Genomic DNA, 18,130 nt, shown 5'->3' with positions numbered 1-18,130 from the left:
ATAACAAGATGGGTGTTTCTTTCCCTAATCAATCTCTCTTGGGTTCAGCTTAATCCCTTCATTTCAGCTACAGGATTTCCAAACCCATAGCGGTATACACATCTCCACCTCTGCAGCTACAAAATGGGTTGCAACCGCGTGGCGGCCTGTCTCTCTCGCGCAAATTGAACAACAGACTGAGGCCCATCCACCACACAAATCTTTCTTATTTATTTTGTATTTAATGAAGCCAGCCCTTTACAATACCCATTGGCTCACGAAGGGGGGCCCAAACTAGCAGAAAAAGACAACCTACAAGTTCACGAGTTGCTATTGAAAATTTGCGAGATTGTAGATCAGCTATTGTCACAACAAAGTATGTCATGCATTGAAAATAACTACTCTCAAAAAAGTATTTCATTTATCTTCAAATATTTGAAATGTAATTTAAATAAAGTCAGCATGAGGTGAGACTGCACTGTTACATTACACACATGTTTTGAGAGATCACAATGAAACTGTCCTCAAAGTGATCATGTACCTGCAAATGAATGCCTTATCAATCTTTTACCAATTATTATGATGCCAACGTTTTTTTTTTGCAAAATAATGTCTTTCCAATGTGTCCATAAAGGTGTATTCTAACTCATCTCAATTAAATTCAACCTCTCCAACTGAACTCCTCTTGTAAACTTAGTGGGAGCCCATTAAAGTAGAGAATGACTAATTTCCGATCCAACCTTTTCGGTCCGTCTTTCAGCGGGTAAGGGCTAAATTGGGAGGGCAGCTACCCATGTTGCCAGTGGGTTGCTGACGTTTCCGCTGGAGGAAACTTCGTGGGAGCCAATCAAACTTGAGAAAACCTGATGTGAAACACAGAGGGAATATTAATAATTGGCTCTATGCATGCAACTATTCTGCGTTTGGCTCTGGGCTGCAGCTCCACTTCCGGTTCTCATCTTATCACTCTCTCTCTCTGACTCTCTAGTGTTGAGTGTCAAGCACTGAGCCCAGCAACAGCATGCAACTATAGGATAAGATAGATTATATAGTTGGAAACACCCTGGCACTGCTCTCATGAGTCACAAACCCCACATCCACCCACAGGTAAAAACATAATGTTCAGAAGTCTTGAGTTTTATTTATTTTTATTATTATTTAGAAAAGCATAGATTCAGAGAAAGGGGGCTTTAAAGTTGGCCATCTGCATTGGATTACATTGAATAAATCCACGCAAACGCCGTAAACAACGGCGACCACCTACAGCTTCAATAATCAGCTCACGGTAAGGACCAAAGCATTGCGTTGGTAAGGACCAAAGCATTGTGTTGCTAGCCGACAAAAAGAACAAAGAACAAGTTCGGCTTTTTGTCCGTCGGCAGACTGATGCGGACCCCTCTGAAATTTAGATTTATTAGTGTAGCCACTGTTCAATTAACTTTGAACTTGTGAACTATCCTCAAAACCCTACTTTTAGGAACATTCATTGCTTGATTGTCTACCAACCATCCTTACTGTATGTGTAACATTAAAAGTTATTCAAATAATATTTGTTATTAATAGTTAATAAAATACAAATTCTTTGGTCTTGAGCATGTATTTGTCATACTAACAATAATCTATGATCACAAGTAATGCTGGCTATTCAGGGTTGAAATTACAGTAACAGGATTGAAAAGTATTCAATCCTGTTACTGTAATTTCAACCCTGTTACCATATCACTTTAACCCATTTAGGCCTGAACACTAGGGATGCGAATCTCGACCACTGAGGCGATACGATACGCATCACGATACACTACCAGCGATACGATATAATTGCGATACATTGAAATCTTGCCGATACGATACATCACGATTCACCCCTGACCCCGATACGATGCGATATGATTCACGATACTTTGCGATACACCCCTGGTCCTTACGATGCGATATGATTCACGATTCGGTGCGATTCAACACAATGCAAAGGATTTATATTAAAGCCCATGTACATTTCCCCCCCCCCCCCCCCCCCAAAAAAAATTACTAAAAATTAAATGCATTAATTTCCAAACAATTTATTGATTCACTGTAGTACTAGGCTCTGTCTAACAATCCAACTTATTGAAATCTGGGAGAACACTCCTTGCTGGCTGGTAGAATTGTTTGATTAATACTATATCATTATATCATTATTATATATCATTACATCCTCAACAGGTGGTCAGGGACCCCTAGGGTCCTCAGAGTTATGTGAGGCAGCCAAATATTAATAGTTAGTTTTTACAGTAACCAATTGAACCCTAGCAAGTAGCAACCCTATAGGGGAACATTAGCCAATACATTAACACTTATTGAGGGTTTAAGAGATAATAATTGATGGATTATAATGAATAACATAAATCCATCATATTAATAGAAAAGATAATGTGTGAACAAATAAACACAACATAGTAATGTATTAATGTCACTGATGATATAGTGCTGTCAAACAAGTCTCTGACAAGTTTTAATCTGCAACAGTTTTATATAATAGCCTACAGTAGTCTAAAATAGCCTACAGTGGGGTTCCCTGCTTGATCTCTCTCTTCTCAATTAAGGGTCCTTGACCTGTATTATTATTATATTGTATGAATATAATCTAGGATTTTGCCATTTCTAGCCAAAATGTTTTAAACGTAGATATTTGAGTCACAACGCATCGCGTTGTGAGCTTGTAGGTCTGCTATTTAGGTGCGTGCGCGACACCGTCGAGCTGCCAAGTATAAATCAGGCTCCAGCCTCTCTTTGCAGAGGGAACCAATAGAGAGGGAACAGCAGCAGCAGAAGAGTGCTACAGTAACAAGTTGTGAAACAGTGTCAAATACTTTGTTTTAATCGCTAGCTGCACGCCCAGTATCGTTGTTGTAGTTCATACGTGTGTGTAGTTAAAGCGTGGAAGCTTCTGCTTTGTTTAAATCAATTCCGTTGCAGACTCGACAAGAAGAACAAACGGGTGTGGAATGTGGATCATAATATCACACAGCGTGCTCCAGTCCAGTGACACAACAACGGATCACATCAGCGAACATTGGACAGGGATGTTATAAAGCTAAACGTGGTACTAATCTTGCATGTTTAACCAGTGGGCTCACGAGTGCTGTCTGTCTGTATCTGCATTCGGTCGGGTCGGCTGTTCACTGCGCTCAGCTCAGTGCTGCTGTAGAAGACGCATGTCTGTAGAGTCGCTACAAGTGCTTTTTGGGGGGAGGGCTGATGGGGCATTCAATGCGCCTCGGAAACACAGGATAGAATGATATACTATTATGTAAAAAACGATCCAACCGTGGAATGTACCGATCCAGACACTCACGATACGATACATCACGATTCCAGACGTCAATTGTACCGATCCACCCTGAATGAACCGATTCACTCGTGTCGCGCACGTTTGTATCGCGATTACGATCCGTACCGGTATATCTTCGCATCCCTACTGAACACATTATGACGCAATATTTTATGCTTTAAAAATAAAAAAAAATAGCAGATATACAAGCTCACAGCGCGGCACCGAGTGCCGCGCTGCGAGCTTGTAGATCTGCTATTTTTGAAAAATCGTGAAAATTAGAATTTTGACCCAATGGCCGATTCTATAAGTGTCTTTTGAATCTTTCTAAGATTTTTGGAAAAAAACTATGTTTCTATGTCAGCAATCTGGCTAGCCATCGTCAAAGAAAAGGTCCTTTTCACTTAACTGGAGCTCAGTTAGTCTGTTCTTGAGAGTCTACTATGTCAGTGGTTCTCAAACCTTTTCATGTGAAGGACCCCCAAAATGATATTTATTTGGCCATGGACCCCCATCTCAAAATATCTAGTTCCAGGGACCACCCAGAAGCAAAATTTGAGTTACAAACGTTCCCTTTGAAAATACATATATTCAAAGATTTGCACACATTTTCACGACTTTTTCAAAAATAGCAGATCTACAAGCTCGCAGCGCGGCACTCGGTGCCGCGCTGTGAGCTTGTATATCTGCTATTTTTCAACAGTTAAAGCATTCAATATGCCCAGGCCTAAATGGGTTAATCTAAAATAAACATAAATTACTTAATCAGTGCACAAGAGTTTGACCTATTGTCCTTTCAAGAGCTTAAAAAATATAAATACATATAAAACAATTGCAAAGGCACTGAATGTTCCTAAAAGTACAGTTTTGAGCATAGTTCACAAGTTAAAAGTCAAAGGAACAGTTGCTACACTAAATGGACCGTTCGAGCACAACTGTATTCTCTGGAGCTGGGATCACAGCCACACCCCTGGCAACAGTGCAACACCAATAAACAGGAGACAACATATTGCTCTCTTTCCCTCCCTGTCTCTCCAATTCAAAAGGGCTTATAGGCAAGAGAAAACATGCTTGCATTGCCAAAGCAAAGGTGGAACAAAACTACCAAAACAAAATAATGTATGTACAATTAAAAGGGAATAACGAAATGTATCAACAGAGTTGTGTTACATTTACAACTTGTAATACTAGCTTACAAAACAATAAGAAGTGGCTTTGAGTGGGCAATTTGTGGTACACCAAAGTATATGATTTTGTATGATATACTGTATGACAATGTGTTTTACAGTATGGCCGTCTAGAATACAGTATGGCAGTCTAGAACTGAGAGAGAGAGAGAGAGAGAGAGAGAGAGAGAGAGAGAGAGAGAGAGAGAGAGAATCATATAGTCATTTACTTGTATTGACCCTATAAGCAATGTTGAATTGCTTAATATAGGTATGGTTTTGCCCACTCAATTGGTACCTATACCTTGTTTGGCACAGGACTATACAACTATCCCTTAACTGTGTTAACAAGTGCATACGTACACTGTATATACTGTAAATAAACTCTTTGAGACAATTGGCTGCACATTTTTCAAATGTATTTAAATGTAGTTGATCTGTTTGTATGTACTGAGATCAGTCGGCACATACAGTAGTCTTTAAGGTGATTGTATACTCTCTCTCTCTGACCCTGGAAAACTAGGCCAACCTTGTGAGTGCTTTTTGAACTCATTATCTGCCTACCTTCACCTTTCCTGCTTTGCCTTCTTTGATGTTATATCAATGTTGATCCAAAGAATAGAGTAGGGGATCAAGTAGAAACTAAATGGCTTTTACAGTCATTTGATACTATACAGAATTTAAAAATATAGATAATATAATAGGCCTCAACAACAAGCCATCCTAGAGGAGGAACACACGAGCACACACACACACACACACACACACACACACACACACACACACACACACACACACACACACACACACACACACACACACACACACACACACACACACACACACACACACACACACACACACACACACACACACACACACACACACACACACACACACACACACACACACACACACACACACACACACACAGGAACTATCCACCTGCATGATTAGAACTCAGGGGGCCCCTTCTTTTAGAGTAAAATAACACCTATAATGATATTCTTGATTGAGACACACCACCTACAGAATGACTTCAACAAGAAAGTATTCTTTCTTTCTTATTATTATATCGATTTTTTTTAAAAGCTGTGAGCTCAATGATAAAAGACGCACTACCTCTTGCACGTTCAAGAGAGGTTATTTAGACGTGGAGGCTGGAACCCCATTTTGTAATACCTTTCAAGATGGGAACCCCTTTTGGGGTTGTTGTTGCCATGCAGTGTGTATATATATATATATATACATATATATATATATATATATATATATATATAATTTTTTTTTTTCTTTTTTTTTGGATGATTGAATATATATATTTTTTTTATAAAGCAAGGTTTCAGTCTTGTGGACCTTCCTCAGCCATGCCACGCTACTGGAACGTTGCTTCATATTAAATAACATCTCTTGAACGTGCAAGTGGCAGCGTGTATATATCTTTTATCACTGATCTCATCTACTGTTTGTCGCCCTTAAAGTAACTCATCTGGGTGTGCGGACTGCGGAAGTTATTTTTCACTAAAAATGTGCAGTAAGTGAACGTAGTGTTAAATAAGTGATTTCAGCTCTATATGTATATTCTGATAGTACCTTCGATAGGACTTTCGATTGCATTTATTAAAATCGAAGCTCATAAGCCAAAAATCGAACAAACTTCGAAGCTTCGGCGACGGCGACGGAGGGGGGAGTTGGTCTCGGGAGCAAAAGCAAAAGCTTATTGGTATAACCGTTGTTAACCGAAATGTGTAAAAAATTAGCTATTTTACCCAATTAAAAAGGGAAAACACATCAGTGTTTTTCCCATAATAAAGCTCCCTATTTGCACAATAACAATAAAACGAGGAAGAAGAATGATACAAATGTTTTCTATAAGAAATGTTTTTTTTTTGCAATACGGTACGATTGACATAATCACGTCTGTAATGTAACGCGTCGCGGCTGCAACAGCAGCCTCACGACTCACGAGCCCTAGGCTAGAACAGATTAACTCCCAAAGTGTTAACATGCAAATGTAATAGATTGTAAAGTAAATATTAATAATTGCACTGCAGTGTGTCTGTGTAAAGACGGCTGATTTAAGCGTTCCACTCATCAACCGAAAGCTCACAGTCAGACAACTAGGCGGGCGCGACTAGTTTTGAGTTTGCAGATCGGATATAAACCTGTCATCATCAACACCACGTCACCCTAGCAAGTTGGTTTTAAGCTCTTCTTTCCTCTTTAAAACGGGATCGATGAGTGACAGGGTCTGTTTTGGAAAATCCAATGTTCGCTGTTTGTTTCCTGATGAAGAACAAGCTTGTGTCTAGCGTGTGGAGGACAGCAACAGCATGTATGGATGTTACATCGACATTGGTGTTGGGGGCTTGACACAGAAATGTGTGACCGCATCGCATAGTTGCAAGGGTGATGATGTTACTCAGACATTGGTGGCTTTATATGTGACAGCACGCTGCCTTTTCTTTTTTTTTTTTATTATCGGCGACCATTCTGATGGCTTCATGCTTGCTCTTGTTGTTGTCGGCTTGTTGTGTTAACACGTGTGTGAGGAGGAGGTGACGCTATCACTCTGGAGTGGAGCAAGGCGCAAGCTAAGGCACAAAAAAAGCTAAGGCACAAAAATAAATGTTACTTATCTTATCTCACTTCACCCGAACTAAACCCTAATATTATGTTAGAAGTAAAAGGCCTGCATGACCAGGTTCGACATCAAAATATAATTTAAAGTATCAGAGTACTAAGATTTGTCAAAATGTGTCAAACCTTTTTGAAAACAGATCTACAAGCTCACAATGCAGCGCTATGCTGTGTGTTGGAACTTGTAGATCGGCTATTTTTCAAATAGCCAAAGAATAAAATGTGGTTTGGTAATAATACTCTAAATCTGTAGTAACTAAAGCTGTCAAATGATTGTAGTGGAATAAAAAGTAGTACATTTTCCACTACATCTCAGAGACAGAAAAAAATTATAAAAAGAATAGACGCACTCAAGTAAAATACAAATTAAATTGTACAGTACTTAGTTGCTTTCCACCACTGAAGAAACATGGCTGATTATAGCAGGGGTTGTTTAGAGTTCATGCTGCAATTACAGTAATTATGTTGTTTAGACAATTAACTCATGACATAGGAGGTCCACAACGGGCGTCTGTATGCCCTCGACGCGTTCAACGCGTCGCTGGGTCGAGGCACCCACCTGTGAAGAGAAACAATCCAATTCCCGAAATGCAACGGGGTATCACGTGACCGCGAAATCCGTTCCCTCGTAGAGAGCAGTGTTATGCTTTTGCACAAAAGTGCATTTATCTCCTGAAATAAGTTTTAAATCACGTTCATGTTTAAAAGGCGGCCTTCTCTACCGGCCGTTACAAAAGCACTGATGCCCGTGATTGTTAGTGTTCTGTCCTGAGTGAAAGAAAATACGATCGGGAAAATAAACAGGACTTACTCGGATTACATTTACTCCGATTACTTTTTTCCCTGGAGCTCCCAAACAACTTAAAAAGTGGGTTTCCATGGCAACTGCCGATTAAATCTCGAATAATCAGCATGGCAGACATCACATGACAATTGCTGTGGAATGACAGTGACACTACAACATTCTTCGTGTGTGTGTGTGTGTGTGTGTGTGTGTGTGTGTGTGTGTGTGTGTGTGTGTGTTTTCACATCAGCAGCAATTCGTTTTGCACTACATAAATCTAGAACAAATTCCCAGAAAACGGAAGGTCTGCGATTTTAAATCACAGCCCAAAACCTTCCTGTTTGCCACTGCCTTTCATTGAAATTTACGTACTTTTTTTCTTCTGGATCAGGTAAATTGACAATGACCGATTGTGTAATTTGGAGTAAAAACTTGGCCAGCTAGAACGTGTTTCGTTTGCTTGCTTTATGTAAAGCACATTGAATTGCACTGCTGTTGAAAACGTGCTCTACAAATAAACGTGTCCCTGGCTTGCCTTGCCCAACTCGGTGACAGATGAAGGTGGGCTGCTAGATTTCAGAGGTGGTCTTGATCTGAACTGTCCACGTGTAAACAAAACACAAGCTGTCGTTCTGCAGCAGCAGCACACATTACACAACAAGGTTTACTGTCACTTCTGTGTGTGTGTGTGTGTGTGTGTGTGTGTGTGTGTGTGTGTGTGTGTGTGTGTGTGTGTGTGTATACTTACTTGTGAGGGCCAAATGTCCTCACTCCTCACAAGTGTAGCAGAATTGGAGAAACGGAAAATTGTGAGGATAACATTCTTTGTCCTCAGATAGAGGTTGGGGAATCACAGTTACAAGTTAGGTTTAAGGGTTAGGGTTTGAGTTATGCCTTAGTCATGGATGCCTGCTGTCATGCTCCAAAAACAGCCCACCTACAAGCTCGTGGCGCATCGTGTTGTGAAGTTATAGAACGGCTTTAGGGTTAACCCATTAAAACTGGGAACGCTCATACATGTGCTATCTTTGAAAAAAACGTTGAAAGTGTGAAAAATTTTGAATAATTTAGAATTTCGAAAAGGTTTGGGATCTACTGATTTAGAAGGCATTTGGAGAATCGGCCTGAGGTCTTAATAGGTTAAAGTGTGTGTGTGTTTGTGTACCTGCTGCTTTGCTCGTATTCTTCGTCATCGTTTTCCTCTTTGGCGGGTGGGGGGGGTTCTGGGGCTGCTGGCTGGTGTTTCTGCACTATCCTCATGCCTCCTGCCTTCACTACAACACACACACACACACACACACACACACACACACACACACACACACACACACACACACACACACACACACACACACACACACACACACACACACACACACACACACACACACACACACACACACACACACACACACACACACACACACACACACACACACACACACAAAATTGAAGAAAAAAAATCTTTTGAAAAAAATGTTTTGGACCCCATTAAATCTAGTAAACATGATTTCAATCGCGATTTTGCATGTTCCACCCCCATACAACCCCATCTTTCATACAGGGCAGCCATCTTTGTTTACATAACATGTAAAACATAATGGCTGCTATCTCAAGAATGCCTGAACGGATTTCCAATCGGATTTTTTCGTTTTTTGTTTGAAAGCTGTGAACAGCCTGCACAAACATGGTGCATGATCTGTGCATGGGCGTGCATGATCTGTGCACTATAAATTACATGGAAGTCTATGGAGACTTCTGGCGGGGAAATCCCAAAGACGGCATATTCAAAATGGCAGTTAATAGCCAGTGGCTGATAACGGCTGGTAGAGGTTAATAATGGGTAAAATATGCATACTCTATTGTTTTGTTATGTAAACAATAGGGCACAGGGCAAAGCTACAACATACAATTTTAGGCACAAATACTCAGGACAAAATGCTTCAGCATCGTCTATCTCAGAGGCTACTCTAACTACGCGGTTTCTTGGTACTAGTAATAGTAAATTCAGGTTCTCAGGAAAATCAAACGATTGATTGATTGATTAGGTGAATCATCTACTGATCTACTGATAAAAGATTTCATCGATAATTTGCATCCCTACACACCCGCATGCACACTTTCTTAGAGAGCTGGGAGAACAGAGCTCACAAAACAAAAGCGCAATAGTTGACAAACTGCTCAGTGGGTCAGCATGGCATCCTAGACCTGAGGGCAAAAGTTCAATGAAAACAGCTGATAATATGAGCCGACGTGTCACGTTGCAACACAATCGGCTTTATTGTCAAATCTTTGTATCGTGGCTACGAGCTGTGCGGCATTCATTTTGAATCATGTCTATCTGTGTCGGTGGTTATCAAAGTGGGGTCTGGGGACCCCCAGGGTTTCTTGTGGGGGGTTCCAGGAGGTCCCACTCCCCAGCATTATTAATTAATAGAACATCAATCATTTTAACCACCATAACCATATTTTTATACTTTGGCATATCTACAAGCTCACGTAGCTCTGCTAATGTAGTTTTGAAAAATCTTTAACATTTTGTACGAGTTTTGAATACTTTTTGGTTTTCAAGCGAACATTTTTAAACACCTGCTCTTCGCTTCTGGGGGTCCCTGGCACAAAATAATTTTAGACAGGGCACAGGGGCCCTTGGCCAAATAACTATCATTTTGGAGGTCCTCAAAAACGCATGAAAACGTTTGAGGAATCACGGACGTAAATGAGGTAAGGTAAGTGCAGTACATGCCCTGACAGAATGGATCATAGGGTTCATATCTCAGTAGTGATTATCTCACGGTGCTGGCCTATGTCCACGTACACCTTATCTGTTATCAAGCACATGTAGACAACCTGCAACACAGAGAGACGACGTGTAGGCCTGCTGGTTAGAACCACCTGATAGCTAGTGTGCAAACATTTTAGACATTTAAATTATAATGCTGCAGCACAGAGGCGTGCGAGGCCTGGTAGTACGACCAGTCGACCACAATGACGGATGAAGTGCAAACAGATTTGGACATTTATAACGCTGACATTAGGTGTCCTGCTACAAGGAACTGTGTGACCGCAAACATGCTGCGATCCATGTTCTGTCGCAACATCTCACACACAGGTTTGTATTGCTATACTTGTGAGAACATCAGCAGTTTTCATCCAGGGCCTCTGTTCTTTTTGCCATTTTCAACCCGAAGTGTAAAGCATAAAGCTGAAAACAGACAATCTAACAAACTCAAGATTGGCTATTTTTAGTACATGGGCATGTAAAAATAAGCATGGCCGAGCCATGAGGCCCATGCCCCTATCTCCTGTTTCTGTAGCGTGAGGCAGCAAGTACACCCACTGAACATGATGTTAGTATTTCGCAGGGACCCCCAATCCAGCCCTTAATGCTTAATGCTTTGGTATGACCCGGGCACAGGGATCGAACCCCGACCATGAGTCCCAGGGCGGACAGTGCCGGACCACAATGCCACTGACCTACTATGGGCATGTGGCCACCACGTATATATCAGGCAAAACTCCAATAATAAACCCTTAACATCACTGGTATTTTTCCTAAATTGTAAGCCTAACTCTAAAACGTTTTATTTTAAACCATAAAACAATCCTTTCTCTTGTGAGGAACAGGGAAATGGTCCTCACAATGTGTATTTCTCAGATCCAAAGATCATCACACAAGTTAGCATGCATGGCCAGGTGGCTACTGGCCAATCATCATGACCACATGCATTTGGCTTGACTGGTGTCAACACGTCATAAGGTGTGCCTTCAGTGGTCGTGGAGGTTTTGACCTTTTAATAGTTTTCTCCTGTAAATATCCTATTTTTATGTGAATGTGCGTAACATTTACAATTTAGGCATTTAGCAGATGCTCTTAATCCAGTGCGATTTACAATAAGCCAGGTAATACATCAATATCAATACATCAAATGCATATAAAACCTCTATAAAAATCAAAAAGCATTAAAAAATGCAATATAAATTGTCATGTATGGTCATCGAGGGTAAGCAAGTGCTATGGTCTAAGGCGGAGTCTGAAGAGGTGAGACTTCAGACCACGGTGGAAGCTAGTAGGGAGTGAGTATGCGTTCATGAATCAGTGGTTCTCAAAGTGGGGTTCTGGGACCCCCAGGAGTCCTTGAGGGGGTTCCAGGGGGTCCCCAGTTAAATGAATTAAAATTATAGCATAAAAATCTGTCTAACCACTTTAACCTTATATAAAGTATGTCAGCTATTTGAAAATAGCTCATCTTATCTACAAGCTCACAACATTGAGCTTATAGATCTGTTATTTAACAAAAAAAAATGTTTAATGTCTTGTTGAAACATTTTAACAACAAATGTTGTATTAGGGTCCCCTGGCATTACGTATCTTTCAGATGGTGGTCCACAGCCAGGCGGTCCCGTTTGAGAAACACTGGTGTCTATCTGTGTAACATTTCTGCCTCTTGGCAAACTTGCAAAAAGAGACTTTGTCGACTCTCAATCAATGTATCTTTTTATCCTACAGCTACTGGTTAAAATAAAAGGTTAAAGACAGGTGGAAAAACACAGGCCAATATCTACCTTAAACCTAGCCGCAAATTGCAACATTACTTTTTTTTTTTTTAATCAGTTGAATCTAGGGTTGCAATACCTCCCATAGGCAGCCAATGAATGAAAACTATCTGATTGTATTAAACGACGTCAAACTCGCCAATATTGCGGCTCTATGGAAAGCTTTAAGTATCCTCTTTCTATCTGCAAATTGTTTGTTTCATAAAAACCCAGCGTAGGCATGTTATGAGCTACTTTCTATCAAGAAATTCGGTTCAGGTGATTAGTTTTTCTGAGTGCTGGAGTTTGGAAGCGCTTGTGGGAAGTCACTCGAGTGGTCCGGTGTACCAGCTGGTTCTAAATGTCACATAATGCAGGAAGCGGCGGGACGCTGTGTTATAGAAGACGAGCGCTTCCGAAGTTCAACACAGAATAAAAAACATGTCTGTTCGGATTTATTGACAGATAGTAACTCATAACATGTTTACGGTGGATTTTTATGAAATAAACACTTTGCAGATAGGAAGAGGATAATTCAAGCTTTCCATACAGCCCCAATATTGTTGAGTTTGACGTCGTTTAATACAATCAGATAGCAAAAAACCTGTTTGGATGCATTGGCTTTGGCTGCCTATGGGAGGTAGGCTATTTCAACCCTTGATTCAACCGATTTAAAAAAAAATCTAGACTAGTGTTGCTGCAATTTGCGGCTACGTTAAACCACCTGCTGCAATGCAAATATGTCAAGCAATCATCATGCAATCAAACATTACCTGTCACAAGTCACACAAATAGAGGTAGATTATGTATTAGTATTATTCATGCAAGGCTTTCATCGTGCTTTGTCACGGTATAATCAATGACAGAAATCAAACATTTACAGGCCACGTTTATGAAGGTTTGCTAGACACCAAACATAATGTTTCTTAGTTTCTATACCTGCAGGTGCGTGTCCTCCCTTGATCTCCAGCTTGTCTTTGGGCGGTGATGACATGTCTGCTCACACAGGAACCTATCAGTCAATAGATCGATGTGTTTAGAGGGTTTGATGGCTTGTATAGAAGGTATTGATATAAATCGCAGTGGGATAGAAGAAGTGATCAGTCTGCTCGCCTCTCAACGTCAACGTGGCTTTTTCCTGACTGTTGTTTGGAATGGATGCGTCATGACGTCGCGGCGCCGGTGCGTGGGGACGTCGGCGTCTGACGTCGCTGGGTTTTCAACGTCGGGTCCGCGGACCACCATCCGGTCCAAATAGACCACTGTTTCCCAAACATCGGATTATTAGGGACCCATTTGTGGGTCGCAGACAGATTGTTATGGGTCCATTTGCTTTTTGTTTCCTACATTTTGTTTTTCAAATTTGTTATTATTTCAAAACATTTGTCTTCAAAAAATGTGAAGAGGTAAAGAATATAGGCTAGGCTTAGGCTATGATTTGGAAAATGGTCTGAAGTCAATGTAATGCCTTAAAATGACTGGCTATCAACCCCCCCACCCCAGTTATGAAATAATGTAAATATAAAATAACATATTATATAAAATGTAAGAATATTTAAAAGAAATTATGCCCAGACAGAGCTCTCAGGTAGGACTGTTCCAACCTCCAGGGACCCATGTTGACTAGTTGACATTGTGGTGATGAAAGAAGTAGCCTGCCTTATTCACAGGTTTTACTTAAAGTTGTAGTATGTAACTTTTTTTATAAAACAAATCTTAAAATTCTCCGAACTATTAAATCACAAAAGTTTTAGAAGATCCGCGCCGTGAATTTCAGCCTGTAAAGCCTTCTCTGTATGTAAACTGAGATCCTTGCCGTGGACCGGATCTCGCGCCAAAATTGCGTCATCACACTACCGGCCAATCACAGCGAGGGTTATACAACTGCCGGCCAATCACAGCGCATCTTGAAGTGGGGTCGCTATGGCAGCCATATTTGTTGTCGCCCGTTTGTACCATCCCTTCTCTAGGTAATTTCGCCTACCAGGCAGGGTGAAGGAGTCCGTATCTCTGGAATTACTGAACGCACAGGAACAAGGGACCCCTTAAAAGATAGATCTCAGCGAGGTGGAGGCAGACGCGGGGGTCTGAAGGTACGAAAAACGTCCGAAAGACGCGGACGCGACCGCGGTTTGCTATAGGGCTAATGACCACTAGTTGGGCATCTTACACAGTATGGCTTTAAAAGTATCAATACTGCAATGTAGAAATATTATAAGTATAAGTCCTGTATTCAAAATGTAGGCTACTTGAGTAAAAGTGAAAAAAAAGTATTGGCAAAATATAGTCTACTTAAAGTACCAAAAGTAAAAGTGCTCATTGTGCAGAATGTCACATTTCACACATTCAAAATGTATACAAATATTTAAAAAATAGCAAATCTACATTAGGTGTAGGCCTGTGTCTTTTTTCCATACAGAGCACCAAAATCAACTCATGAGATCATAGCATAATTTGCTGAATCATGTGACATTTGTAGTATTTGTGGCACCCCCTATGGGTGAAAGTGAAATCACTATTGGCTCTGTTTTGAGTATCCACAAGTTTCCAACATCCCATCGTGCATTGCGCAGAAATTGGACGGAGCTTCCAGCGCCGCAGCCGAGTGTGATCTACAAGCTCACAATGGCTGCATCTGCAACGCGACGTGAGCTTGTACGTCTGCTGTTAACCGGAAGTGTGGTGCAAAACATTCTCCAGTAAATTCCCGCGGAAAGAGGTGGATATAATTTGAAATTTTACAAATGACCGTGAGGAATCGGTAGAAGTAGCCACAATATGGTAAAACACGCCCACTAAGCAATTTGGTGGTTAAATCGCGTTCAAATGACGTCTTCGCCCTAACCGGACCTCTAGCTAGATCCGGTCTGTGACGAGTTTAAATTTTAAAGTTTTTTCACCGTCTAGTATAGACTAGACATTGTATCACCGGCATTTAAACGACTACATTTCGCCACTAGAGGCCGCCGAAAGTAGTGAAAATGATGGCAGTCAGCAGGTTTAAAAACACAATTTTTTGGTTTTGAGATCCTGTAACCTTCATGTGGTACCGCAGCTGATCGAATTTATACCGCATTTCATTGATATTCATATTTGACATAGGTAGCCACCCAGATTCGAACTCACGTACTTCTACATACCAGACCCAAACACTAACCGCTAGACTACGACCACTGTTAAAAGTGAGGAAGTATCTTGCACTATTTGTATGTGATATTGCCTCCCGCTGTTCGTTTTAGGTCGGTGCATTTTGCTTGACAAGGCAAACTAACTTTATATTGATACATATTACAAAACGATTTTATTTAATCATTATCATTGAATGGTGGGGTACGTGGGGATGTGGGGAGAGTCGAACAGCCGTACGTGTATGTGTTTATATTGCTGTCAGAATGAATGTAACTCAGAGAAGTAATAGGCTATGCTGTCAGCACCACGGCATTATTTATTACACTTTTTTATTTATTACAGAATTTTTCAAAGGACTTATTGCCCAGCTTTTTATAGACGGATAAAAGACGTGCAATGACCAGAAAACTGCTCGTGGATGCAAACTACAACTATTAAGGTAGAACCGGGAGATCTAATCATTTCAAGCTATACTGTTAGCATCCGATAATGAACAACCTGATAAAAATGTATTTAAAAAAAATATGGTCTAACACACGTTTGCCCTAAACCGGTTATATATCGTTCAGATGAAGCGTTCAGATGACGGCTACAACTAAACTTGACTATATAGTGAAATTGGCTCTTAAAATTACTTTATTCCAATATTTGAAACCCAGGTGTGCATATTAAAGCTGTTTTGTAATCAACAAGTATGGAATAATGGATTAAATGTAATCAGCTACAATCGGTCTATAGACAGACTGACGATAGACGGTTCAAATGAGGGCTAAACATAACCATTGGGCTAAATGACGGCTAGTGTTTACTGGGACCCACACTGTATGCAAAGATGTATTAAGTTATACAAACTTAAATCCTGTTATCATTGGACCCCATTAAAATGCATGATTTAGGTCTGCTAGGAGTCAGGCCAGCATTGTAGAAGGCCAGTCCATACTTTCTCCAAAACGGAAACCGTACTTTTCGTCAGAGAGTTCCGACTTTCCGACGTGCAGCTTTCCGAACTCTAATTCGGGGTAATGGTTTTCAGAAGTTCCGAGTGACGTGGTCTCTCCGAAACCAAACTTTTCTTCGGAGAGTTGCGACAACTGCTGCCTGTCTAGCCTTTCTTAAGCATGTGGCCCCTGGGGCGTATAAGGAGGTGCTTTTTGGGCGGCCGGCGGCCGCCATAGGCTTGGGAGACGTTTGCTTGGACTATGGTTGCTCGCCGAGTCGGCAACATCGGCTCGATGCCCGGGTGAGCAATGGACGCACGAACCGTCTTACTGGTATATATATTTAGGGGCTTGTCATGTGGTCTACATGCACAGCCTTTGTGATATACTGGTAGATCACAATCTACCTTTTATGGGCACACCTGCAGCGATGTCGCACCACATTCTGGGCCCTGGGTACAAGGATTCACTGCGGGGCCCCCCATGAATGTTCTTCATAGGGGGAGGGGGTTTAACCCATTTAGACTGGGAACGCATCATTACACATTATGTTGTGCTTTAACTATTGAAAAATAGCAGATATACAAGCTCACAGCACGGCACCGAGTGCCGCGCTGTGAGCTTGTAGATCTGCTATTTTTGAAAAAAAAAAAAGAATTTGTGCAAGTCTTTGAATATTTCAAATTCTTCTAATTGAAAAACCTATGTTTCTATGTCAGTGGTTCTCAAACTTTTTCACGTGAAGGACCCCCAAAATGATATTATTTGGCCACGGACCCCCATCTCAAAATATTTAGTTCCAGGGACCCCCCAGAAGCAAAATTTGAGTTACAAATGTAACAAAATTACTTAAAAAATAAATACATATTCAAAGATTTGTACACATTTTCACGACTTTTCAAAGATATCAGATCTACAAGCGTGCGAGCTTGTATATCTGCTATTTTTCAATAGCTAAAGTATAAAATATTTAAGCCCTCCACCTTGGGCCCTAGTAACTCAGTCCCACTCCCCCCCCCCCCCCCCCCCTTTTTTTTTTACGCCCCTGCACACCTGTTATAGGCAGTTGGATTAGAATGGCTTGAACCTTGATTTATTTTGACAACCAGTAGAAGTTAGTTGCTATTGGAACATTTGAACCTTCTATTTCATAGACCAGTGGAGGTGGAGTTGCTATTAGAATGCATGACAGCCAACCTTGATGTGGAGCAGGAAGGTAAAAAATAACAACCGTGTCAAACCATGGGGAGGTGTCATTTGTTTATTATTAAAAGCGAGTTTGGTCAAAAAATACATTTTAGTTGTTCACAAAATTACTAAATCTGTCTGTCAGTCTTCTACCCTTATGTCACAAGTGACGAGCAGGGACATGCAGAGAATGTTAGAGAGGTAGGGGCTGACATTTCTAAAAGGCCACTTTTGGTGAAAATACCAAAAATAGCTGACCTCCAAACAGCGCAGGTTTGGAGGTCGGCTATTGTTGGTGCTTGATACCATACTGAACTAAGCACAATACTGGAGATGTGGCTTACGGCATGGATTTCTACACAGAGAGGGCAATTCTTTCAACATAAGATGCTGCTAAATGCTGCCTTCAGGTATGGCATGGAAAGAGGGCATTTCCATTTCTTTCAACAATGTAAAAATC

General features: G+C 40.9%; 1 protein-coding gene across 1 annotated transcript in view; it reads right to left on the bottom strand.

The window, feature by feature from the left end:
- Positions 1–13,548, bottom strand: part of dap (death-associated protein) — a 50,156-nt gene extending 36,608 nt beyond the window's left edge. The window contains exons 1-2 of the mRNA XM_080752402.1: positions 13,355–13,548; positions 9,045–9,153 (exon numbers count right to left, since the gene is read on the bottom strand). Of these exons, the coding sequence (XP_080608528.1) occupies positions 9,045–9,153; positions 13,355–13,409 (164 nt within the window). The 5' untranslated portion in view covers positions 13,410–13,548. The remainder of the gene's footprint in view (positions 1–9,044; positions 9,154–13,354) is intronic.
- Positions 13,549–18,130: the final 4,582 nt, after the last annotated feature.

Source organism: Nannobrachium achirus, assembly GCF_963921795.1.
Source record: "Nannobrachium achirus genome assembly, chromosome: 21".
In the NCBI taxonomy this organism is placed as follows: Eukaryota; Metazoa; Chordata; class Actinopteri; order Myctophiformes; family Myctophidae; genus Nannobrachium; species Nannobrachium achirus.
The sequence above is the reverse complement of the archived record's forward strand: the minus strand, read 5'-3'. Positions and strand labels throughout refer to the sequence as shown.